The 26,648-nt window shown below is 47.0% G+C and overlaps 1 protein-coding gene across 3 annotated transcripts; it reads right to left on the bottom strand.

Moving 5' to 3' along the window:
* Positions 1 to 6,371: 6,371 nt before the first annotated feature.
* LOC119457468 (lactosylceramide 4-alpha-galactosyltransferase) lies at positions 6,372 to 26,422 on the bottom strand. 3 transcript variants are annotated; one of them, XM_037719035.2, is made up of 6 exons: positions 26,209 to 26,422; positions 19,950 to 20,062; positions 15,952 to 16,205; positions 14,878 to 15,081; positions 13,783 to 13,998; positions 6,372 to 8,799 (listed from the first exon to the last, which is right to left on the bottom strand). In XM_037719035.2, the coding sequence occupies exons 1-6, from the start codon at positions 26,226 to 26,228 to the stop codon at positions 8,566 to 8,568; spliced, it is 1,041 nt and encodes a 346-aa protein (XP_037574963.1). In that variant the 5' UTR covers positions 26,229 to 26,422; the 3' UTR covers positions 6,372 to 8,565. The 3 variants fall into 3 exon arrangements, with proteins under 3 accessions (XP_037574963.1, XP_049526062.1, XP_037574962.1); XM_049670105.1 differs by lacking the exon at positions 26,209 to 26,422 and adding an exon at positions 22,381 to 22,770 and having other exon boundaries at positions 15,952 to 16,202; XM_037719034.2 differs by lacking the exon at positions 26,209 to 26,422 and adding an exon at positions 22,381 to 22,770 and having other exon boundaries at positions 6,373 to 8,799.
* Positions 26,423 to 26,648: the final 226 nt, after the last annotated feature.

The raw sequence follows: 26,648 nt of genomic DNA, 5'->3' as shown, positions 1-26,648 counted from the left end.
GATATCAATTCCCTTCTACTCTGAGAAAATTAGCACAGTGGCGCATATGTTGAGAGCAGCGATAAAACGGGAGTTACATACGTACATGAACGTCACACTTAGCAACTTCATAAAGACGGCTTCATAAAGACGTGAACACACATAAGCAATGCAATTTGCCACCTAAGAATGCTTTCCAGAGAGCAAATCAGTTTAATAAGCATTTCAAATCAGTTTTTACTCAAGACAACGGAACTTCACCAGATTTATGCCATCAGCTGGGAGGAAATGGCAACATACTCAGTGACCTAGAGATAACGGAATCGGGTTTACTCTCACTCCTGCTTAGCATCGACATTGAAGAACTTTCCGGCCCAGATGGCATTCCAAATACTTTTCCCAAGAGATGCGCAGAATGGGTCTCGAAATACCTCTTACTTATTTTTTAAGGATCCCTAGAATCGTCTGACGTGCCGAAAGACTGGAAAATAGCAAAGATTGTCCCGATTCTCAAATGAGGTGACGCAATAAGCACATAAAATTACCGACCAATTTCGCTAACTTGCACTTGCAAATTTCACGAACATATCATTCTAAAACGTATTGTAACATTTTCAGAAGATAACTTGCTTAACAACAACCAACATGATTTTAGAAAAGGACTGGTGGTATAGCGGCTGTGGTGTTGCACTGCAAAGTACGAAGTCGCGAGATCAAATCCCGGCCGTGGCGGCCACCTTTCAATGGGGGCAAAATGCGAAAACGCCCGTGTCCCATGCATTAGAGGCACGGTAAAGATCCCCTGGTGGTCAAAATTAATCCCGAGTCCACCACTACGGCATGCCTCATAATCAAATCGAGGTTTTGGCACGTAAAACCCCAGAATTCAATTCAAGAAAAGGACTCCTGACGGTTACGCAGTTGATACAAATTGTGCATGACCTCGCTCTAACAATTCATAACCACGGACAGACTGATAGAATACTTTTAGATCTATCAAGGGCCTTCGACCGGGTATCACATCCCAAACTCTTAAGCAAACTACAACGCATTCTCGGATGTGGAAGTATAATAAACTGCATAAAAGCTTATCTTCCATGTCGACAGCAATTCGTTGAAATCGAATGTAAGCAATCGGATTGGGTAGAGGCGTCATCCGCAGTACCACAAGGGGCAGTCTTAGCACCAATTTTCTTTTTACTATACATCAATGACATGTCACATAACATGAAATCAATGGTGCGCATGTTTGCAGACGATTTAATTATATATAAGGAGATTAGGAGCCATATAGGGATCAAGTAGCACTAAATTACGAACTTGCGCAAGTAGCAAATTGGTGCGTCAGGCATGGCGAATAATTAATTTAGACAATATTGTTTTTATGAGAGTAAGCAGAAAAAAAGACCCACTAGAATGCACATACACGATCGAACAGCAGAAATTAAATATTGTCGTTGACTATAAATACTTGGGCTCTGTTCTGTCATCTGATTTGAAATGGGACAAACATGTGTCACACATATATTCTAATCATAAGAAGCCAATAAACAATGACACCAAGGACAACATATGGGAAATTACTTGTACTTTACTAATTGAATTAAAGAAATTATAAATTAATGGAAATGAAAATGAATGAAAAAACAACTGTCCGCAGGTGGGGAACGAACCCACGTCTTCGCATTACGCGTGCGATGCTCTCACCATTGAGCTACCGCGGAGCCAGTTTTCCCAGTCTACTTTCTGGGGTATTTATGTTTTACAACTAGAACTAACCCTGGGAGTGTTAGCCAGCGCCACCACTCACAAACCTAAGGGCGGATGTGGGACATCCTTTCTGCCGCAGGCGTCACGAGCACGTGACGTATGTCAGTATGTCTATCTATCAGTATGTCTATCCGTTTATGTGTCTATCAGTATGTATAGTGATTGTAAAATCACCTACAGACACCTCATTTTGTTTTGAATTGGTTTCGACGTACTTCTTGTTGTTGTTCTGCTTCTGCATTGTTCTTTATTACTCTTTAAGGGCTGGCTCAGGAAGGTCACACCCTCTCATTTATATTTTCATGCAGTGTACTTTCCCATGTCCTGCAACTGCCTCCGTATAGCAGCTAGCAGTATTTGTGAAATAAATAAACTTCGTCTTTCCTAAGACGGATTACTAAGATAAGATTTACCTTGAGAGTTATTTAAATACATGGGAACGGAGAAGTCGTTTTACTCCGCAACCACTGCACCGATTTTGATTAGGCTTGTTGGATTTAAAAGAAAAAGATAAAATCTAATAACTTTAGACAGAATGCATTTCTTTTAGGCTGTGCTCTATTTTAATTCTTGAATATTGCTAAAAATTGAAAAATTTTAGGAACTCAATTATCAAGTGTACAACTTTGTAACTCAGCAAATATATCACAATTCTGTAGACTGAACATAATAAATCTTAAGCGGTCAAAATTAATGTATTATACATCGCTCTGCAATATAGCACCAATTTGTGAGTTTCACTTTTCAAAACCCCTTTGCTTCGAGCTGTTGATAAATTCGACTTCACCCTGCCATCTGCTAGCCGCCTGGTTAGCTCAGATCGTAGAGCGGCTGCCCCGGAAAGGCGGTGGTCGCGGGTTCGAGTCCCGGACCAGGGCGAATTTTTCTTCCACGGCGAGGCTTTCTTTCGAGGAACCCGTATGGGTTTCCTTTGTAGCAGTTGCTACGATTGGGTGGATGTCTCATTTTTCATTTAATTACTCCTCCACCCAACGTCTAAGCTAGCGAACTGGACATTATCTATCTATCTATCTATCTATCTATCTATCTATCTATCTATCTATCTATCTATCTATCTATCTATCTATCTATCTATCTATCTATCTATCTATCTATCTCGCACATGATATTGAATACAGCGCCAGCCCAACACTTCAACCCGCTTGCGCATGCACAAATGTTGACACTGAAACTCAGAAGCACCAAGGGCATGCTCTCACCTTTGACTATAGTCCGTCATTAGAGCTTTACTTCGCCAATCGCGAAACAACTGTCGACTCAGCAACTACGAACTGTAGACTGCACAAGAATTTCTACGTCTGAGGCACGTCTGGAGGCCTCAGACACATTGCATAAGTCTCGCGAGACTGCACTTTCCTCACTCTATCGTGCAGCCCTTCCGTTCGAAAGTTACACAAGTCTTCTGCTCACTTAAGCGCAAATAGTATGGCCTGTACTGTTGCAAACATTGATGCCCCCTTGTCAAAGCTGCCTCGTCTGATGCATAGTTTCCTACAACGGAAGCCCTTAGCGCGAGGATTAGATAAATTTATGTACTGTGCCGCTTATTCCTCGCTCAAAGGGAGCTCTGCATATTTAATGTCTACGGAAGCTGCAATTACGGCAGTGCAGCCAGCATGAGAATGATTGACAATACACGAATTTGCCTAAACATCGTCCTTCTGGCTTCAGACGACTTTGTGATTTTTCAAAAAGATGGTGTCCAAATACAGCGCCCAGTGACCGCTTCCTTGAAGTAACAGAAGCAAATCTCGAAAGCGATGCCTTTCAACAGGTTCAAGCACGACGCCGGTGAGTGACACAGATGGCCCTGGAAACAGTGTGCTAGGACAGTCGAGAAATAGGAAGACACTGACATATTTGAAATACCAGAGACATTAGACTAAGAACTTGTGTTGGAAATGTGTAAGCAATTCAAGATGCTCGAGTGTTAGAAGATGTTAGTTTATCGCTAATGTTACAACTACAGGGATATGATGATACCCGCCTTCGTATATTCGTATATAGCTGTCTCCTGGATCATATGCGCTGAAGCCCACCTCACCCGGTTCTGGGTGTAGCGCGCGCGCTCACGCACGCACGCACGCACGCACGCACACAGAGAGAGAGATGACTTATCATTGTTATGTTATGACTTATCATTTATGTTCATCATACACTCTTGTCATACCATGCAAATTTTGGTAAATACTAAGTTAACAAAACGACCATGAGAGCACCAAGACGTAGGCAGATGGATGGATGGATGGATGGATGGATGGATGGATGGATGGATGGATGGATGGATGGATGGATGGATGGATGGACGGATGGACGGACGGACGGACGGACGGACGGACGGACGGACGGACGGACGGACGGACGGACGGACGGACGGACGGACGGATGGACGGACGGATGGATGGATGGATGGATGCTGTCAAAGTGGCGAATGTTCGTCAAGAAATGCTTCGCATTTAATAAAAAGCCGGCAGATCCCACGCCCTATGGGAATCGATGTTATGCGAAGCAGTGTGTGGGAGCCTACCAAGTTAACGAAGTGACCATGAGAGCACCAAGACGTAGGCGGCTGTTTAATCACCTACATGACATGCATGCCATGACATTAATGTCATGATTTCCTCACTAGTCCTCACTAGTCACTAGTCCTTAGTGAGGCCTAAGAGACCTTAAGGCGAAAGCCTTAGTATAGTGCTCATACGGTAAAAAAGCTTACGGTAGGAGAAAATATGGCAAAAACGCCATGATACATAACTAAAACGATATATATTATACTTTCTGCAGAACATTCATTGCTAAAAATGCTCAAGGCTCCATAAAACAACGCTAATTGGCTCAAGATTGCAAGTTTTTCTTTTTTTTTTTTTTCGCAAGCTATATACGGTTGTCTACGGCCTTCATAATGTATCGCTATACCGATGGAAGCGCCAGTGTTTTCCCTTATGAGCTTAGTGCGTGATGAAGTACATAAAGTAGGAAAACGCGTAAGATTCTTCGCAACTCCGAAGCAATAATGCGAAACTACAAATCTACGAGAATATGGGAAGTCAAGCTATAGGAAGCAAATAATCATAGCAGAGCTGGGAAACTACGCCAGTCAACAAATGCCAGTACGAAGTTTGTCGACTCCCCATCATTCCTTACCCCGATTTCCTGTTGACTCTGGTGTCCCTCAGGACTCGGTACTCGGGCCACTAGTATTAATATTTACAAATGACATTGTACGTAATATACCCGTTAAGATTAACTCGTCTGTGATTATTGGGCTGTATTCCGACGTAAAAATTATTTCCGACCAAGTGCAGCCCTAAACCCAGGGTTTGGAAGCATAGAGTTTCTCACTATATTACCTAGAGTGAAAACTGGCACTGCTGCACTGTGGTATCCATGGGAATGCCGGTATATTGTGACTTCGGATTGGCATCGTTCTTGGAGAGCCAGAACGCCTTGAAGACGCGCCTGGCTAGCACCGTACGGTCTGTCACAATGATTCATTTCCTGCTAAAGCAGGACGTAAAAAACTGCTTTAGCTTTATTATTATACAAAAACGTGCTTTGTTTAATTTTGAGGACTTACTATTGGATGCACAATTATATAAAACGTAAAAATTATCAGCTGGCCGCTAAAGTTGCAGGGCAGACAACATTATCGCTCGCTCTGGAACAACTTGTCGTCTGTTCTTGCTTTTCTTCGCTTGATTCTGCATTGTAAGTGAGTAAACTTTATTGAGAGATGTAATATGGACGAATGAAAGCCTTTTATGAAAATTTACTTTAAGAACGCATTATTTGTGTAGCCGTATCCACGTTTTAGACGAAGCCTCGTTCAACACCAGCCAACACAAGCCTCACGGACACATATCCCGTCATTCCCATGAGGGCACGGCGCCCTTTAAGAAACTCGCATAGACGGTGGCGCCAGTTTACCTTCTAGGTGTTATAGTGAGAAACTCTATGGTTGGAAGCCCCTGGACGAAGTCGACATAGAACTACACACCAAAAGCGGGGCGAGCATTCCTAGGGTCGACATCCTAAAGGTGCTGGGAATGTTCATCGAGTCTACCGGAGGTAACATCACGACGCTCAGAAAAATCATCACCAAGACGGAGTGCATGATTTGGATTAATCAATATAATCTCCAACAAGAGGAGCGGTCTAAAGGAGGACAATCTCCTACGGCTATACCACGCATTCTTAATGAGTCGCATAATTTACGTGACTGCAATGCACAAGTGGTACGCTTCTGAAAGGCACAAGCTGGACACGCTCATCCGTAAAAGCATCAAAAAGTGATAGGAGTACCTAATAAACGCCAGCACGGACCACCTTCTTCAACTAGGTGTATACGTAATACACTCAACGAAATCATCGAAGCTCGGGAAACAGCTCAAGTATCACGACTCTCTAGCACCCCTGCGGGGAGGGAGATTTTCGCGGTCTTAGGAATCGGCTCCAGTGTAGCGATGGAACGTACATGTGAGAGAGAGAGAAGTCATAGGGGAAAGGCAGGGAGGTTACCTACGGGACAACATTATGGTTGCTCCTTTTCTCAAAAACGTGCATCCCCCAACACAATGCGAGCAGGCGCAAAGCTAGGGCTGTGTCATTGCTCCGGAGGATAAAAGCCTCGCCTCACACGGTCACTTTCGTTGAAGCGGCCCAGTACGGGCATACATCGGACTTCGTCGCAACGGTAGTTAATCACGACGGACACGTCACTTGTGCGGCCTCCATCAGAGACAGCACCCCGACTAGGGCAGAGCAGGCTGCGATCGATCTGGCACTTCTCGACGAGGAGAGAGCTGAAATATTTACTGACTCGAGGGCGGCGGTTCGGGCATTTGCCTCTCGTACCATCGCCGAGGAAGCTCATCGAATTTACAAAGGCAAAATCATCTAGCCACATACAACCACGTGGTTCCCGGTGCATCTCAAACCCCAACTCGACTCCCTCCCCTACCTCAATGACATCGTACCCGTCCAAGCGCGCGAACTAACCCTCCGCGCTGACGCCACTGCGAGTCGAGGCTCCGTCGATTCTAGGCTCGTCGAGTTCCGTGACACTCTCTCCACCTTTAACGAGGTTACCAAACACTACTACCTTGGTAGGAGAGTATACCCTCCCCCACACGGCATACTAACCAGACCTCAAGCTGTCACACTACGCATGCTTCAGACGGGATCATATCCCAACCTGAATTTATTTCACATACATCAATTCAGACTGCTTTAGTCCAGACTGCCCTAGCTGCGGACAACGTAGTACTTTAGACCACGTGCTCTGGGGATGCCCCTCGTTACAGAGGGGCCCGCATCGATGTACTGCAGAGGAGTGAAGCTCTGCTCTTCGGAGCTCCGACCAGTCACGCCAATGTTGGGCTGTCCAGAGAGCCCACGATGCGGCGCTGGAGCTCGGTCTCCCCGTCCCGACGTGGGTGCGGCCCGCGGCTTCGTCGCCTCTCTGAGAGGGGGCAACGGAGCTTCTCAGGACCATCAATAAAGTTCTTTGTCTGTCTGTCTGTGACCAAGTGCAGCTAAAACAGGCATTCCAAAAAAAACTTGTGCATGGTGCGAATTCTGGTAAATGTGACTCAAGTTTAACAAAATGGTGTCCTTAGAATTACCAAAATGAAGAATGCTCCTACTTTTACTTATGCGGCCAACGATGTGTATTTCTCTGAAATCACAGAGTTTAAACATTCAGGTGGTTTAATCAGCAATAACCTTAATTGGAATAAACATATTCAACGTATAGAAAACAGTGCATACTGTGCACCACATATTCTCAGGAGAACCCTGAAGCTGTCCACAATTCAAGTTCATCTGCTGTCATACAAGTCAGTGATACTAGCAATACTAAATACGCCCCTGTTATTTGGAATCCTTACACTAAAGCAAATATCAGCAAACTAGAAAGTGAGCAATAAAAGGCGACTCACGTTGATTTTAATAGTTTCGGCCGCACATCGATAACTGAAAATTTGTCGAAGATTAATCTACCAAAACTAGGACAAAACGTTGCTCCCATCAGATATCGTACTATGGTCCTATTCTTTTCGTAGTCATGTTGTCGGCCGCTCTGGTCTCCGCCATTCGCGGCTCGCGTCTTTCATCTTTCGCTGTTGTGCTCGTTCGCTCAGTTACGCCGCCGCCGGCGTTCACCGCAGGAACGGCCCATTAAGAGCTGCGCTCTAAAAAAGCGAGCTGGGCAGGCCATGTAATGCGTGGGGAAGATAACTGGTGGGCCATATTAGGGTTACAGAATGTGCGCCGAGGGAAGGGAAGCGCATTAGAGGACAGCAGAAAATTAGGTGGGGAGGTGAAATTAGGAAACTTTCAGGCGCAAGTTGGAATCAGCTAGCGCAAGACGGGGTAATTGCAGATCACTGGTAGAGGCCTTCGTCCTGCAGTGGACATATAAATAGGCTGATGATAGCAGCTATGGCGCCAACGTTGCACTAACATCGTTTTTACCGAATTCTAGTTCTAACGCGCTGTGTTATGCATGGTGTCATTAGCCATTCTTATTGCAACTTCTATCGTTTATTCCTTTGGGCGTATTTGGCTTATGATTGCATTGGCGTAACCAACCTGCTAAAATTCTTAAAGAGGGGGTTGCTGTATTAATAAACAAATAACAAACAATCATTTATATGGTGGTTGAGCGATTGCAGAGCCACTTTTCCGCAGGTTTGTATAAAACTATTGCTTGGGCAGAAGTCCTCGGCCGCTTTCCTATGGGCCGGCAGCCTTGGCGCGTACAAAACGCGAAAGTCCAGTTCCCGGATGACGATGTCAGAAGGTGTCCTGCATTTGCAACGACAGCCGTAAACTGTCTGGGCAGTAGGTCTCGGCCGCTTGCCTGTACGCGGAGCCAGGCACTGCAGGCGCCTTCGAGCTCATTTTGTTGTAGACGTGCATGACGTAGCTCGCGGAGGACATGAGCCACGCCTCACGACTAGCATTGGCGAGGAAGAACGATTGCCATCGGTCGTAAGGCACTGGCAGGAACATCCAGTGAGGTATCACCTGCGCCAAAACAAGTTTGTTCATTCGATTCCTCACAAACACTTTTCGAGTTGGACAAAGAGTAAAGCGAATGCACACGCGTTCAGCACGAGTCTCGAAGAAAAAAAATTCTTGCAATATCAGCAGCCGAGACATCCGAGACTCCTTGTCCAACGAATTACGAAACATGCCATCGGCTAATCAGGTAAAAAAAATACTGGCTGTCCCGTAATCGAGAGTAGATTTAAGCATGAAATGGCTACCGGCAAAGCAGATTGGTTGGAGATGATAGTAGCCACAATCTTAAAATGGCTATAATGCATGTTCGCAAGGGCACACCACACCACAACTAGCCGCGGCGCGTCGCGGAACTCGCAGACAACTGGCGTTGCAAAGAGCACAGGCAACTCTGTTTCAGCGCCAATAAACGATGACAATCAATTGTATGGTGCCCTGTATCTGACTTTTGAACGTCGCTTTTGGAAACGGACAAATACAACTTCAGCGTACTAGAAGTTACAGCTTGAGTGACATTGTGAACAAACATTATTTTATTTATTTATTTTTATTTATTGATACTGCAATCTCAGGAAGGGATTTTCGCAGGGTAGGCGTACAGATACAAGCACTCGGAAGAACTCGGAAGAACTCGGAAGCAATATTTTTTGTAACTTGTTTAGGCAGTAGCTAGCGTATGTAATGCGGTCCTGTACAAATGTTGGGGGCCAGAATTTTGACTGGTTGCCCGGATGTTCTCGTTTGAGTCCCCGGATAACGGCTCTGGCTTTTGGCTAAAGTTCACTTGAAGGTGGCCGACAACGAGAACTAAAAGCATTTCATGCTGAAAAAAATTTACTGAGCAGCAGCAGCAGCAGCAGCAGCAGCAGCAGCAGCAGCAGCAGCAGCAGCAGCAGCGACAGCAGCGACAGCAGCGACAGCGTTAGCGGCAGCAGCAGCCTGCCGCAGTAAATGACATCAGAGTAGGAGAAATCGGGTAAGTGTACTCATCAAAACGAAGTTTTCTTTGCCTACTCTCCCAGGCTTCGCGGCGGCGGCGACAGAAGCTGCCGCGAAGCCCATGATGGTAGGCAAACTTGGCAAGTATACATTTGTATACATTTAGGCGATTTCTCCTGCTCTGAAACCATGTACTGTGACAGGCAGCTGGCTCATAGCGGACACCGCCATCTTCTCATGAATAACAGAGTGGTGCACACAACGTCTGTCGCTACAGTGTTGATTGCTGTGGCCGCCAAAATATGCGCACAGACGCCACCTCTCTCAGAGCTTGCATGACACACAAAACCGTCGCACAGAGATCCGAAGCTGTGCGATAGTAGGTCACCTAGTGTCTCTGTAAATGTTCCCAAAGCATATACAGGGACACCGTACAGGGACAAAGCATACAGGGACACGCCGCCTCCCGGAGAAGCACGTTACGAGGCACCCTAGCGCAGTAGCGCTCTGGGTAAGCGTGTCCGGCTCCAAACTGCTCATTACTTGTAGAAGCTCGAATTCGATGCCAGATGGCTATGGGGGTTTAAGTTCTGCTTTTCTTGGCCATATTGGCGAGGGTGAGTTTGGGGATGAAGAGGTCTCACGATGACGACGTAACGAAAAGCACGAATGGACACTGCAAATCCAGTTTACAGCCTTGAACTGCCGCAGCAGTAAAACGCCTTAGCATCTTCCAAACTCGCTTTCATGTTCTGAAGCAAATTAAGCAGCGCGGTTTTCATGCGGCAAAGCTAGCACTGTTCCATAAACCACCAACACAACGCGACTGCTCCCTACCAGCTACAGGGATGTCCGGCTGGGGCAATTAAATGCCGAAAAGTTTTCTGCCACACTGCCTCCACCCTTTGCAATTTGCCGGTCACGACCATTTTCGGAAAGCAAGCTGGAGCGTTCTGGACGAGCAAGACTCATTTTCGGACGCAGTGGCGCAAGATGTTGAAACGAGTACGGTTTCGTGTAGAAACTTAAGTGGAAAAAATCCGTCAGGGGGCCCCCGGCACTGAGGCCGCCATCACTGACCAACAATAAAGCTTTATCGATCTCTTTCTGAAAACTATCAGATCAATCAGACAATGACCATAATATGTGGGGTTGGTCGGACTGTTGGAAACCAGTCCGAAGCCCATTGGAGGCCAGTTGTAAACCATTTGGAAACTAAATTCAAAACAATAGACCTCTCCCGGGCTACGTCACACCGCACCGGCGACGTCACAGCGTGACGTCACCGGCGCACGTACGGTGACCCTGGTTGGCAAAAAACAGCCGCCGCCGGCTTACTGCGTGGTGCAGTCGCGCAGTAGTTGATGTAGGTGGGCGCCACGTGGACGCGTCTTTTTATTTCTTTTATTTATTTTTATTTTTACGTGAGCCTCCACAATTCTCTTGCCAGCCAGATTAGCCGTAATGTGTGTCGAAGAACGTCGACGTGTGGTAAACTGCGAGATGAAAATGTGGCGACGCTGGCCTTTTTTACTTGCGAACGTGAACCACGTGGTGGTGGTCTGCGATGGATTGTGCGATGAAGAATATCGGCTTTGCCATAGATGTGTGCCACAGTTGTTGTGGTAAAGTGTGCGGCGAGAACAGCGACGATATCGGCTGGCCTTTGCGTAGGACAGACCACATTGTGTGTGTGTGCGTGTGTGTGTGCGCGTGTGCGTGTGTGCGCGCTTGTACGGTGTCTAGCCACCGTAGCGTGTGTGTGTGCGTGTGCGCGTGTGCGCGCGCACACGTGGTGTACTAGGCGATTTTTTTTTATTTCTAAAGCTTGCCCTTAGGCATAATACAAAGTATATCAAAAATACGCGCACAGACTTGACTCATGTAAAAAATCTAGAAGTGAACGATGATACGGTCCATGAAACCAACGTTCAAGGTCGGGTGGACGGCCAGGCCGAAGGCCTGTTGCCCGTAGGTGACGGAGACGGCTAAGGTGAAGTCCTGGGCACGTCCATAATAGGTGTGTCACTGTCACATTTCGAATCGTAGGGTCACAAAATGGGCACGATGTATCATAGGAACCGTGGTACTGTTGTGCGATTCAGCAACACATCTCGCTCACGAGACTGTGTACGCGTGTTGCGTGCACGCAATAAAACCAATCGTAGTAATCAGGCTCCGATAAAACTTCAGGACTCGTAATTATTGAACAGGTGAAAATGAATGAGACGCGATTATTAGTGAGCGCATGTATTTCGAGGCCATCCGCGCTTTGCGCAGAAAAAAAAGATATGAACTTGCTCAGAAAAAAAATATTAAAAAAAAACCTTTCATTTGAGCATAATTTATTGACTGAGAGGTGGCTACAAATGAGCTACTACGATGTTTTGACCGCGCTGCCGAAGCTGCGTGTATACATTTAACCACGGGGAATGCCCAAAAGGCGAACCACTGAAATTATCGCGATTTAACGCAAATCTCGCGGGTCTGCAGTAAAATTGAACTTGCTTTTTTTTTTTTTCGTTATTGGTGTACTCACCTTCATGGTACGGACTTCATGCCGTGATGGTGCACATAAACATGCAAAAGTTGGGTCTTGTAAAGTTGAGAGCAGCAAAGGAGGCAGCAGACACAGTGAAGTTAGCGCGCAACGGATTATGTACTTATGCAAGATTTTGCTTTGTACATTCACATGACCGAGACTAATAATGAAAATTAAATTATGGTGTATAACATCCCTAAGCTGCACAGCGGCTTATGGGGGACAGTGTAACGAAAGGCTCCGGATTAACTTTGTCCACCTAGGGTACCTTACCATGCTCCTAAAGCAGGGTAAGAAGTTTTTCTGCATTTCTCCCTCATCTAAATTTAGGCGCCGCTACTTGTTACTGCTCCACTGAGCCACCCTGTAGTTGTAGACGAAGTTCATCTTGTATATTGTTTAAAGCTACAGTGTAAATGGGGCGCAAATCAGTGCATTCACGACAATGCAATCATTTAGCGAAGTATCAAGACCAGTCATTTAGCGAAGTATCATTTTGCCACAGCTAGAATGTGCATCATCTGTGATAAAATGTTCGTTTTCGAGGAGTAATACATTTTTGTGGATGTTTGATCTAAGGAAGAGGCACACTTTTACGAAATCGCCACACGCTGACTTACGGGAGCCATGCACTCGGCAACAACGTTACGTTGTTGTACCGGTAAAACGGGGACGATTATACTTCCTAAGCACAGATCGTAAATACTGTCACTTCAAAAAATCGCAATATACCGGACTTACGATCGCGGCAGTTGATATACAGGCAGCACTCTTATGCAGAGAGAACAGGTCGCACGAACGTTTTTTGCCAACCAGCGCCCGCTTCGGAGGCGCAGCAGAGGGGAAGGGCCCCCGCAGTGACGTCACGCTGTTTGCAAACAAGAAGAAGTCTATTGCTAACCAGTTCGACACAATTTTGAAACCAGTGGGAAATCAGTGAGAAACCAGTTGAAAATCTGTTCGAAAATAATTCAAAACCAGTTCGAAACCAGTTGGAGACAAGTTGCAAAGCAGCTGAAGGTAACTTTAAAATCAGTTGAAATCCAGTTGCAAACCAAATGAACACCACTTTAAGGCCTACTTCGAAACTATTTGGAAACTAAGAGACCAGTTCGAAACAATTTCAAAACTAGTTGGAGACCAATTGAAAACCAATTAGAAACCAGTTGAAGAACTGTCCGAAACAAATTCGAGACCAGTCCGAATGAAGTTCAAGACTAGTATGGAACCAGATGCAAACCAGTTGGAAACTGACCACTTGGAAACGGTTGGATACCAGTTAAAGTCCAGATCGAAACCAATGGGAGCCAGTTCGAAACTATTGGAAACCGGTCGGAATATTTTTGAAAATTAGCTAGAAACCGGTTGGAAACTTGTTGCATGCGTTGTTGGTATACGACTAATCGTGCGCGACGGATCGGATTGCGTTTACGAACGCGCTTATATCAGACTATATCCTGGTTTATTGTTGGTCGTTTTGAGAAAGGAGACTTGTAAGAGCGTACCGTGAAGCCGGTGTCGCCGCCACATCGGCGTCCGAGCAGCGCCTTCACCTCTCGGACCCCGCATCGGGCCAGCGTTACCCGACGCAGCAGCTGGGGTCCAATGGAGTTCCACTCTTCCGGCTTGTAGACCTCGCGTGCGCGTAGCATCAGGTACAGCAGAAACGGATCACCTCGGCGAAAGGCCAAGAAGCCGTTGCTCACCATGTCGCCATTCTCCTGCGTATAACAAAATTAAAGTTTTTCATTTTCTTTATTCTTATTTTTTTTTGCCAACGTGCTGTACGACATTCGTCCTTGCAAGGGTCTTAAAGCGATTTCTAACACGGGCCGATCTCGAATCTATGCGAGCACCTGTGATTATTCGGGATGGAAAGACTACCTCTATAGACATGTTTAATAGCGGAGGGACCTGACCCGTCAATTCAGATTCGGGGACCGTACACGCAGCTTTCGTTGTTGCTCAAGTGTCGCTTTCCCTTTTGGGCTACAAGTCTGCCAACTTCGCCCAATAAAGAGCTGGATTGTTTATTCAAATTTGAGGTAGTATTCCCGATCCGTCACATTCACTATACCCTGTGAGAGTACGTAGTGAACTACAGACAATATTACACCGAATAAAAGGGATGACTTAGTTATGAATTACTTCAGACAGACAGGCCGACATATCTATAGGTCAGCGTATCTGCTTTGCATAGTCTGTGTATCCAATTAACCTATTTATCAGCCAATCTATATTTGTCGAAGGCGTCCTTGTCATCCTTCGCGTGTTGCCTATAATGCGGTTAAAAGGGCGTCGTGTCAGCGACAGCACGTGAATCGAATCGAATTCTGCAATCGAACAGAACTATTGGATCCGCATACAAAATTTCGAATGTTCGCACAGCCTATACTCATCTCAAATATGAAAACAAAATAAAAATAAATACGTTTTAGTCAATCAGTTATTAGAGTACTTTAGCGCACATTCACGCCCAGCACTACCTCCCAAATGCGCATGCGCAGTAAATTCCGCGCAAGCCCAGTGGGCGGAGGGCGGCGTCGTTAACGGGAACTGTGCAGTCACTGTTTGAAGTGGTCGCGTTCGTAACAGCTCACCACTGGCGACTGGCTGACGCAAGGTGGCAGCGAGTCCAGGGAACGCATCACGATGACGTCGATGTCGAGGTACACGCCACCTCGCTTGTACAACACCGCCAGCCTGAGAGCATCGGCCAGGTGTTCGACGGGGTAGGCGCTCTTGTTCAGGATCCCAGACTCGTACCACGACTCCAGGGGCGTCTCCTGAAACACCTCGTTTGGCTGCTCATGGCAGCGCCGGAGCACAGAGGGAGAAAAGTCTTAAAGGAGCGCTCATGCAATTAACCTCAAGAAGGGAACGCTAAATCAGTCTAGAAACATAGATATCTTCGGAGACTTAAATTATTTGGCGGGAAAAAGTATCTGACTAGCAGAGAAAATTTAGGCAAATGTTTTCGTTCTTGAATCTCCTTTCCTAACAAGCAGCGCTGGTGTACAGGTTAGTGTTATATGTCACTGATATCAAAGTATTTTCTCCTGTCCAGGCCATTTCTGCGGGGAGAAAGTTATCAGAACTCGCTAAGGTAGTGTGTGGATTCTATGACAACAGTCTTTCTCTCCTGTGCCTTTGTTGGCTTGCCAACTCTTAGCGCGCGGTGAACGCTCTCGCTAGCAACCATTGAGCCAACTTGAATAATATATGTATGAAGAAAGAAAATCTGTGCTTCTCTGACCTCTCCGCACAACAACGCCCTTCTATTTATTCAGTAAAAGCCTAAATCAATCCCTTACTCGGTCAATCTAAAAGACTGAATGGCTGTTGTGAATATGCTTTCGAGCGGCATGAATAGGTAGGTAAGTTTATTATTATGTTCGTACATAACGTCTTGTTTGTTTTCCAGACCTATATGTGTACATACACATCTACTCATTGCATGTGCAATGCATCGTGTCAACTTCGCGCTACATACTTAACCATGCTGCGTTCACTGACACTCAAGCTGTGTCGCGATCGTCATGTATGCTGTGCAGTTTCCTCCAAGCAGCATACTGTGCCACATAACATCGGGTTATGTTAAAAAAGACACGACGATGCATTGAATCAGTCCTCGAAGACCATAAAGCACGAGTTGGACAGACGGCAGCACTCACCCTGACGACGTTCATGACGACGTTCGGAATGGACCTCAGCATTTGAGCGAAAGGTCCTGCGAATGTGACGTTTGCTTGTGACGCGTCGCCACTAGCCGCGGACAGAAGGTAGACTGTCCAGTGAGGGTGCATCCTCGCCGCCGATTCAACCGCGCAGGCGATGCGTGCCGTGAGGGATCCGTGGCCACCGGTCTCGAGGAAGAAGATCCGGGAGAACTCCAACCTCTGTGAGGGTGCACTGCCTGTCCAGGCTTCTACGGCACATAGAGTGAGCGGGCGACCTCAAATAAGGCAAAGGCATGGAAATTTTCAGCATTTCAAAATGGTACCAATGGGGAATGTTAAGTTAATTTGCTTTAGTAAATTACGCTTACGACATAGCGAAACGGTCGTTCTTACCGCGAGCAGAACCTTGGTACATCCAGAAAAGACATATGTATGAAAAACGCTGGTGGCCACACCGCCTTTAAGTTCCTGCAGCAGCTAAGTTGAGTTTGAAGTAGAAGTGAAGCTTACTGTGCCTACTCTTCGGAGGTTTGTTGTACGCAAGTAACGTTTCTCGCAAAATACACGACTTGTGCTCTCCCAGAACGATGTAGTCTGATCAGATGTAGTAGCGCTGACATGCTACGATGTACTGCGCTCAGTACTCCGGCCAGTACGAGTATCCCCTTGTTATGTAAATAAGTTTGCCTTTCCTATGTAAATAAACCCCCTGTTCCGTTTCCCTATACCTCTCGACTTCGTACTCATCACGAACGAAGCAACCCTCGTCAAGTCTGCTCGGACGACGGCGTGAGCCCGCTTAGCCTCCGTGTGACGCCCCGCTATAGCGTAGGCCAGCTACCCGTTACGAGACACACCGGTGGCGTAGGCTAGAGAACGACCCTCAGTTTGACGTCGGACTCCGACGTCAGACCACGACTCCCAAATCCTACAACGCTTATACACACGCTCATATATACCACTAATTTACTTCCGGGTAGGTAGTTACAAAACCATGGTATTAAAAAATAAAAAACGCGTGTTCAGAACTGTTAAGCGGCGAGGAACCTCAGTGGCATGGTTAAAACATCATCATCAGCAGCAGCAGCACCATCAGCATTATCATCAGCCTATTTTTATGTCCACTGCAGAACGAAGGCCTCTCCCTGCGATCCCTGTCTTGCACTAGCTTATTCCAATTTCCACCTGCAGATTTCGAGTATGTACCGACTAGCCCAAGCCTCTACGGTCTTGCAGATTTCCTAATTTCATCACCCCACCTAATTTTCTGCAGTCCTTGATTGCGCTTCCCTTCTCTCTGCACCCATTCTGTAACTCTGATGGTCTACCAGTTATCTACTCTATGGTCTGCCCAGCTCAATTTAATGTCAACAAGAATATCCACCTCTGATATCCACTATGCCCGTTTACTCTCTTGCGTGCTTTACGTAGTTTACGTACAACATGGCGGCGCTCGCGGCCGCCCGCTTCGAACTGAATTTCGCGTTGTCTTTGTAGAATTCACTTTATTCGTACTTTTCGTAGCAAATCATTGCGTAAGCGGCTTTCTCTTAGTCTCATGCCGCTTCGATGAGAGAGTGTTATGGATAACCTTGAGTGAGTGAGTGAAACAACTTTATTGACGATCCGGCATAAAGGGGGGAAGGGGTAGGGGAATTAAAGCGAGACACTAGCGTGCTCGAACGTCCCCGGAGCAGCAACCTACTCGCGTCAAACCCGTGGGGGCGCCGCTTTCGGCCGCTGGCGTTCCAGGATGCTAAGCACGTGCTGGACCACGTCTCTTTGGTTGCCTGGCTCTCGGCTGATGATCTTGCTGCTGATGGCAGTTGGCATTGCTTCTTCTTGGTTACCCGGCGGTGGCGCACAGTCCCAGAGGAGGTGTCTCTGGGCGGCGCGCGCCTTCTTGCAGTGTTGGCATATATCCGTGGTGTATACCTCCGGGCAAACGTGCTTTGCCCATACGGGGGTCCATATGGCTTGTACTTGCAACTGCCGTAGTGTGGCTTTGAGGAATTCTCGAGATCGCTTCTCGTTTCGAACGCACCTAAGCCTAACAAGAGAAATTTTCGCTGAGATGCGAGCGCCACTTATCGGTAAAGTTAGGAGATAGGCACGACGACGGCATGTGGCCTCTGAGATGGTAAGATTGCGAAGGCTATGGTAGAGAGCTTGTACTGCTTGTCTGTTTCGCTGCAGATTGGCGGACATGGGAAGTAAAAATACAAACCGCTCCTGGCTTCCACTGCGCTGCCTGTCGCACTTTCCGGACGCACACACACTTAGGTGCCCTATGTATGGGAAATTCAAAGCGTATTGGAATAGCGTCCCGCACGTAAACTACGCTGTCGCGCTATACTATAACTCTCTTTCTGCAATGTTGCTTTGCGGAACGGTAACGCTATTTCCTGTAACCCCGCTATTACGCTAACGTTAAACTAAAGCTCTGTTAATAACCTCGAATCTTTCAGAGAAACAAAAAATGATTCCGTTGTCATCCGCACATGCTTCATTTGTACCATGTAACTTAGCTGTCGTCATCCTTGCTTCTTGCCTGCTATTTATATGTATGTATACGTTTGCAATTCTTTGCCAAGAGTTTCATTGAGCCATGCGCATTTCTCAAATCCCAGAGTGTTGTTCTTCCTTGTTTGCTTGTTGTTAAACGGAGTCTTTTTTCAGTTGTTTGGTTGGCTGTGCTGGTTATGTTCTATTCTCGCTACCTGTTTTTTTTTTTTTTTTAACCCCCCTTACGCAATACTCCAGTTGGAGCCTGTGAGGTTTGCGTATAAATAAATAAATAAATAAATAAATAAATAAATAAATAAATAAATAAATAAATAAATAAGTGAATAAATAAAAAGTGGTAGTTTCGCCCGAAAGGCGACGTATCAATTGCGATAGCAAACTAGTGGACAGCTATACGAAGTAAGGATAGTAGTTTTATCGGCCGTATAAACTTGTAAACATAGGCATACTAACTAAATTAACAAGCATATGGTGTCACGCGCACACAAGAAATCATGAATGCATCTCACTCGATAACCGCGGAAACGCGCTGTCAAAACGCTGTAGTGAGTAAGCACGGCAGCAGCAGCAGCGAGCGAATTGATCTTCGTCCCGCCGCTCGCATCAACGTGAACTAAGCCGCGAAAACACAGCACAGGTAAGACTGTGCCCCCGGCGCAGATGGCTTTCAAGATACACGCTCGAATGTGCGCGCGTGGCGTAGAACGTGGCCTCCCCCCTCCCTACCCTCCCGAGCCTTGCGGCCCGGCGGGGGCGCGCGCGGGCACAGGGCGGCACGGAGTAACACCCCCCCCCCTCCCCCTCTCTCCTCCCTCCGGAGCGTTGCGCGCGACTGGACGACGGGCGCTTCCTTCCCGCTTCCCGCCCTTGCGTGCGCGAGTTTGAGCCGCGATCGCCGGCTCACCCTTGCACGCTTTTACTCGTACATAGAGCATACGGCGCGCGGCGACGACTTTATCGCCCGTGGACTTTATAAGGAACATCATGGTGACGACGACGGCATGAATGCGCCTGGAGTGTCCATATAATTGCTATCGTAATAATAAATAAATAATAAACCAGTTAAGCAGTGACCTTGACCTTGCAAGGTCAAGGTCACTGCTTAACTGAGTGACCTTGACCAGAGAAGACGCTGTGAAAATCCGTGACGTCACGGCGAGATGGCGTGGGAACACCAGCACTAACGTTGGTCTGGGGAATTATTTTGGAGAATTAACGTCGGTCTGGGGAAGAGTCCACCTAGTGGACATGTCCATTTCGTCTGCTGCTGAAGTGCTGATTGGCTGTGGCTCCTGCTAAAGCCCACCCAAGCCCAGCCAATCAGAACTTCCCCAGCAGAGGAAATGGACGAAAAGAGAATACCTCCCCAGGACGGCGCCGATGCGCGTCTTTTGTTTTGACGCCTTTTTCTCGATTCTGAACTTACGTAAGAAAAAAAAAAAAAGACAGGAAAAAAAAGTACTAACCCATGGTTGGTTCCGAATACGACGTGCCTGACATCGAACGCCGTTCGCTTACGATAAAGTAGCACATGAGCACGCTCAGTAGCAGCGCTAGGACCAGGAATGGCCTTGACAGCCTGGAAGAAAGACGGGAAAAGAAATAGACTGATGAGCGTGACAAATGACAAGGAGCCAGGCACGGGGACCTGAATTGTCGGCGCACACAACACACACACAAACACGCGCACGCACACACACACACACACTTGTCCCCTGCGCATTGGTGGTGGATGGTGGCATATGACGGGATAAGCTTGGTGATTGAGGCCGGCGCCTCTTACAATGCCACTGCAGTATGGCACCGCATGTCCAGCAAACCAGTCTCTGGGGAATGGAAGAAGACGAAACTTTCTTACGAGTTATCACTGACCCTCCTGGGCACAGGAAGTTTTGCTGGTACGCATGCGGAAGGTCCTTCTTTTGCAGATGCACAAGAAAAGCGCCCCTTTCAGCTCGGTATTTTGGGCGCGACCACAGAAAGTGTTCGATGTCTCCTGTCTCTTCGCACGCAGTACGCCTCGTCTTTAACCGTACTGGTGTATGAGCAGATGTCATTTTTATTTAGAAGCAATGCTTCATCTCGACGAAATCATGTGGCTACGCACCGAAAGCCACCGAAAGTGAATACGGACTCCCAAAGACAAAGTCTCCTAAAGGTCTTTCATATATCAGTCAATTGCTCACAGGGGACCCTGATCATAGAAGGAAACTTACAGAAGCAGAAAAATGCGTTGGAGCGCATACGACAGGCATTAGCACATCATGACTGGGAGTTTACCACTGTCGGTGAAAATAAAAGTGCACAATCACTGCATTCTACCGGTGTTAACATAGGGAGCAAAAGCTTGAGGGTTAAGAAAGAAGCTCGACAACAAGTTGAGGACCGCGCAACGAACGATGGAACGAAAAATGTTAGGCCTAACGTTAGGAGACAGAGCGGTGTGGATCAGAGAGAAAATAGAGATAGCCGATATTCTATAGTTGACACTAAGAGAAAGAAAGGGAGCTGGCAGGTCATGTAATGCGTAGGGCAGATAACTGGTGGACCATATTAGAGTACAGAATGGGTGCAAAGGGAAGGGAAGCGCAGTAGAGGACATCAGAAAATTAGGTGGGGAAGTGAAATTAGGAAATTTGCAGGCGCAAGTTGGAATCAGCTAGCGAAAGACAGAGGTAATTGGAGATCACTGGGAGAGGCCTTCGTCCTGCAGCATATATAAATAAAGGCTGTTGATGATACTAAAGTAAATAAATAAAAATTCGACAAAGACACTTAAGACTGATTACGTGTAGGAATGCGAAAGCATTATAGTCCCTTTTGTGAAACCTTTAGTCAGCCATTTTGGCTGCAACGTGACGTGTGCAATGACGCACGCAGTGCCACGCACTAGGCACACCTTTAATCAGCCCGAAGCGTTGAGCCGCCGTGGTGACGGGGAAGCGTGCTCATCTCGCACCCAGACCGAAATGTACCAAATTTATTTTCAATACCATTAACTTGCTTTGTTTAAGAAAAATCCTTAAGAAATTTGACGTCAGTCCGAGAATTTTTGACATGTTTTTACACTTTGCGTCATCGGCCATTTTCGGTACCATCGCTCGGTCACGCCGCCGCCGACGGCGGCGGATTTTCGCGTAATGGGGCATATAATGCTTGCGCATTAAAATTGTATGACGGCCAGATTCGAACAAAGCACCTGATACCGTAACCACTACGCCACGGACGTTTTCCCCCCACTACGGCGTGCATCATAATCAGATCGTAGTTATTGCATCTAAAACTCCAGAAATTATTTATAATTAATGAACACGCCATCACGCGTCAAAATCTGGCCTGATCGCGAAGTTGTGCAGCCTAAAATTTTATGCAGTCTGACGCTCCTCCTATCCCTCGTGCGAGCGGCGGTCTATCGCCTCCGGGGTGCGATAGAGTGCTGTGCGCAATGACTCTCCACCCACCCCCAACTTGCTCGGGACGACTGTCTTTCATCAAGTTCGACAGAAGGTTGAATCACCTTCCAGCTTTTGTAACTTGTTTACTCTTAGGAGCAATGACTTTAGAAGGATGAAAGAGCGATGCTTATGCAGGCACATCAGCTGTTTGGTTACCAGCAATACCAATGTGGGAGGGAATAAACTAAAACTTCAACGTGAAGCCTTTGTTGCTGAGGCCTTTCACTGGTGCTAGCGATTTGCGCGGGAACTTGATGGATGGTAGACCGCGAAATCTTGAATTCACAGAACACTATGATCTCTTCGGGCAAGTCGGCACTTCTCTATGCCTTAGTCAGCGTAAGAGACAGTGACGGCACTATACGGACTACTGAATGACGCCGCGGTGAACCGTGCAAGTCATGAATTGCGCATTTTCACGCTGACGAAGACTGGAACATACCTGGCTATTTTACTCACGCCCATAGAAGAAACCAGAATCGGCCAAGTAGTTCTTGCATCTGATTTTTCTCTTGTAGCAAAATTGGCATTGATACCAGGAGTCTGTCCTGTGCAGTGTTTGGCGTCATGGTGAGGACAAACGGGAGGGGGCACAGTAGTCCCCAACTCCCCCCTTCCTCTGGCGACCAGGCTTGGCGACTACTGCCCCTGCAGACACTACCATGACGAAGACAAGTTCCTTTGTCGAAACATTGGCTCCAGGATTGACGTCTTCCGTGTTCGGCCACTGTTCAAAAATTTTAAGTCTCCATCTCCACGTGAACGCTTTTGTATCGCAGACGTACACTCGGTTACATAGCTCAGTGGCTGGAAAGGGACCGCTCCAGCACACCATACGTTCCTCGCAACTGCCAAGCATTTGCGACACGTCTGGTTTTTTTTTTTTTTTTTTTTTTTTTTTTTTATCCTGCAGCGGAAGTTTCGGGTGCAGTTAGCCGAGCGTTTGACAGCAAGAGCCGGTGACAGCGACTCTCTTTCACAGTCTCGCAACGTTTTTGTTTGACTTCCCGAACTATATGAGATCTCTGAACCGTGAGTGTTTGTGTTTAGCTGTTGCATATCCAGCGCATGCATCGTCTCGTTTGTTCATCTGTGCGCCGCATCTGACCGCCACTGTCACTCAGCCTCGGCACCACTTGAGCTTTCTAACCTGAATTCTTCCTCTGGGTGCTTGCGCACGCTTCACTGGAGGCATATCCTGTTTGTTTAAAACTGTCGCTAATGTTCCCGTTCCTTCCATTGACGCCATGCTTCTAACGGCGCGCTCGACTTCCCTTGTTCTTTGTTGTTCTTTATGTTGATGTTGTTCTTGTTGTCGTCGGTTGTCATCGGTTGTTGTCGTCCTCATTGTTTCATCGACATGGCTGATATTAAAGAGACACTACAGGAAAATATTAAGTCGAGCTAGATCATTACAGTATTCGTCTAGAAGTCTACCATCGTTTTCTGTGTGTCGATATATAAATTTCTTCGGTCGAAGGTCCCGCTGCTGCTCCTGAATGTGAACTGCCTGCGCCAAAGCGGAGGACTTGACGTGGTGTGCAGACTGCACGTGACCGCCCTCCATGCCGTTGTGTTGTCTTTTGTAGATTCTTTGTACAGCTCTATATACGAGGCCTACTGCTTGGCGGGTGCAGGTGTTCAGCTTGCGTGAGTCACTCTGCGGCTCTGCTTGGGTTCAATTTACCGGTTACGGTCACTAGAGCCTACATGAGCGGGGTCGGCAGAGTGGACAATTGCCACACGTTGCCGCCTCGGTCGTTGTAAACAGAGAAAAGCGATGTCACTCGCAGTGGCGGGTCGCGGCCGCTCTCGGTGCATCAGAGGGGCTGACGCCACACAACAGAGGTACCACAGTCGACAACAGATGGCGCCACCTCGATTTTCTATTTACGTCATAAGTTCGCTTACAAAAGCTATGTTTTCGTTACGGATGAAGAATTTGTTATTACAGAAGCCTGATCTTTCAATCTAGCTCGATTTAATATTTGCCTTTAGTGTCCCTTTAACGAGAATAGATTGACCACAAGCAGCAATAAATGATGAAATAATAAAAAAAGTAACGATAGGTGAAAATGACAGCACAATGTAATTTGGTCTATACTACGCATAGAAAAATAACACTGCATCACGATTGCGCACCCCTAGGAGCCTGACTTTCTAGACGTACTTACGAATGAAGCTTTTGGGGAGCTGCTGTGATGGAGCCGCGGCCCGCGTCTATATATAGTGTACCTGATTTGCTGTCCCCGTCCGAAGCCACATGTCATCCTTTCAAATAAAGGCTCGAATGAGTGGAACCCCAATAGACATGCACCAAATGACAACAGAGACTTGAGCTCCACAAAGTGAAACCCCGATTACTTGCAAGACATTCGAGGAACAAACGCGCAGAGGGAGAAGAAGCGGCGGCGAAATGAGAAATTGGTGAATTGCATCGGGCAATTGGCCCGCACTACTTTGCGGGTTAGCATACGGGGTTAAAATAAACTCCGTTCGCTGGTAGTTGCATTCAGCTCATATAAGCTTATAACCGTATTGGGCTCCGCTCTGGGACCCTTGTTATTTTTAATATTCATGAATGACCTTCCCAGGAACATAAAGTCAAGACAGACAAAGGACTTTACGCGGACGACCGCTTCCTATGCCAGGTAATTTCTTCTCCTATAGGACCACACCTTACTTCAGGATTATTTCACTAGGTTTTGCATCTTGTGTACGGATTGGCAGATGCATATTAATTGCATTTATGTAAGTATCGCTCAAGCGTAACGGAGGTGTTTTACAGCGAAGCTGCCTATGGCTAGGGTTGCGTGCACTTTTGCTCTGCGCGTAAGCAAAACCTCAGGTCCTGCGTGAACGCGCTCGTGCCACTGCTTGCGCCTTCGTCCTCTTCCACAGCTGGCTCGTCGGCATCCCTCGGATATGCATTTTGAGTAGATTAGTTTGAGCTATCACTGAAAGCGGCAACTACGTGGCTCACGGTGCAGTCCGGACTACTTAGTTGTCGGGACGATCGAAGCCCTGACCGCTTTCGGTTTCAAAGAGGAGTTGTAGTCTTACGCTATACTCACGTTTTCGGCACCGCACCGACGAAACAAGAGCTACCCGTGGAGTTTCAACGCCGTACACGGCACGAGTGTTTACAGCAACGCGCGTCCGAGCGCTTTTTTTTTTTTTTTTTTCAAGGGACTTTCGGCCGGGCGCATGACCGTTCCAAAACGTTTCGCGACTAATCCGCTACGCTGTCAAATAATTTACACCGCTGAAAGTTAAAAAGGGTGAAAAGGTGTTAGGGTGTGAGTTATAGACACAACCTTTTTCACTTTTAGGAGTGTAAATTATTTGACAGCGTAGGGCAGGGCGCATGTGCCGTCACGCCGTGATAAAGGCGGATTGCTATCGTAATAAAATAGGCGTGGCTCGGTAAGCCAGGAAAACAACAGCAATTACGCGACGCTATCTCATTTTCCTCACCAGCTCCCCGGGCCGTCATAGCTTTTGGCAGCGTTGGTTCGTGTCTAGTTAACTGGTTGTCGATATACACTGAACTCTAAAATAACTAAAGACGATGTAGCAAGTTTTCATAGCTGTTCCGGCGTTAGAGCGCCCCAAATACAAGAAATTGAAATACTTGGCATACTGAAAGTAACGGCGCTGAGGTGTAGGCACGAAACGTAAAGAAATGAAGTCGACTTGGCCTTTATTTATCCAGTAATTAACGCCCCTACCCCGTAATTAATGAAATTATATAGGATATCGAAAGAATTTTTACCTGCCTTAACTACTTTAGAGTGGATCTCTAGTGCCCCTTTTATTAAAATGTATCACCAAATAATCTGGGCCTTCACACAATTTCTGCAACTCATATACGCGATTGATTCATTAATTCATTCTACAAGAGGGCTCCACCCGAGATTAACCACACCACTCTTCGTACAATATAGTTCATTCATTCATTCATTCATTCATTCAGGAGCCTTGAACGTCCCAAGTACACTGGGGCTATGAGAGACGTTGTAGTGGGTGGACCAGATTAATTTATATCACCTGGAGCTATTTAGCGTGCGCGTAAAAATACCTAAGCACTAAAGGGTTTTTTGCATTGCGCCCCCATAGCAATGTGGCCGAAGCGGTCGGGAATCGAACTCGCGACCTCGTTCTGTGCAGCAGAGCTCTCACTGAGCCTCAACCACGGCGGGTACACATGTGCGCGTGCCGACGCCTTCGCGTGCTGAACGAAACCGCGCGCAAAGCTCATACGTCTCACCTTCGACTGAAGTCCTGCATGGGGGTCCCCTTTCTCCAGGAATGGCGCCGTCGGGCGAGAGTAGTCCGGACGCGACGTCACAGCTTCTCGCACTTGACGACGTCGCTGGGCCGACAAGCTGCGGGCTGCCCGAGAATGCTTCCTGTCGGGATCACTCGCTACCGGCACGTTCGAGCAGGCGAATGTGAAGTGCTTTCCGTTTCACTAAGCGTTCGTAACCTGCGCGGTTAACATATACGCTGTCAATACTGCGGAAACCAAACAGGAAAGACAGACATAAAAAAAAAGAAAGCCTTTGCGAATGTTTATCTCGAAGGAAAAACATCTTCTAACTGCTATACCGTGTGTCCCAGCTAATGTTAGCCACGCTATTCAAATAATAATAATAATAAAGATTAAAAAAGCATGGAGCAAGATACGATTAGAAGACCGAAGGCGTC

The sequence above is a fragment of the Dermacentor silvarum genome, chromosome 7 (genome assembly GCF_013339745.2).
Source record: "Dermacentor silvarum isolate Dsil-2018 chromosome 7, BIME_Dsil_1.4, whole genome shotgun sequence".
Classification (NCBI taxonomy): Eukaryota; Metazoa; Arthropoda; class Arachnida; order Ixodida; family Ixodidae; genus Dermacentor; species Dermacentor silvarum.
The sequence above is the reverse complement of the archived record's forward strand: the minus strand, read 5'-3'. Positions and strand labels throughout refer to the sequence as shown.

What these genes read in the sequence shown, in the direction of transcription:
- LOC119457468 (XM_037719034.2), bottom strand. Translation starts at nt 22,403, where the DNA reads ATGGGCGTGAGTAAAATAGCCAG. An exon ending in GTATTCGGAACCAACCATGG is followed by an intron (nt 16,206 to 19,949) that starts GTTAGTACTTTT and finishes TATGTGCCGTAG; the next exon opens with AAGCCTGGACAGGCAGTGCA. An exon ending in GCGTCAGCCAGTCGCCAGTG is followed by an intron (nt 13,999 to 14,877) that starts GTGAGCTGTTAC and finishes TGTTATACGCAG; the next exon opens with GAGAATGGCGACATGGTGAG.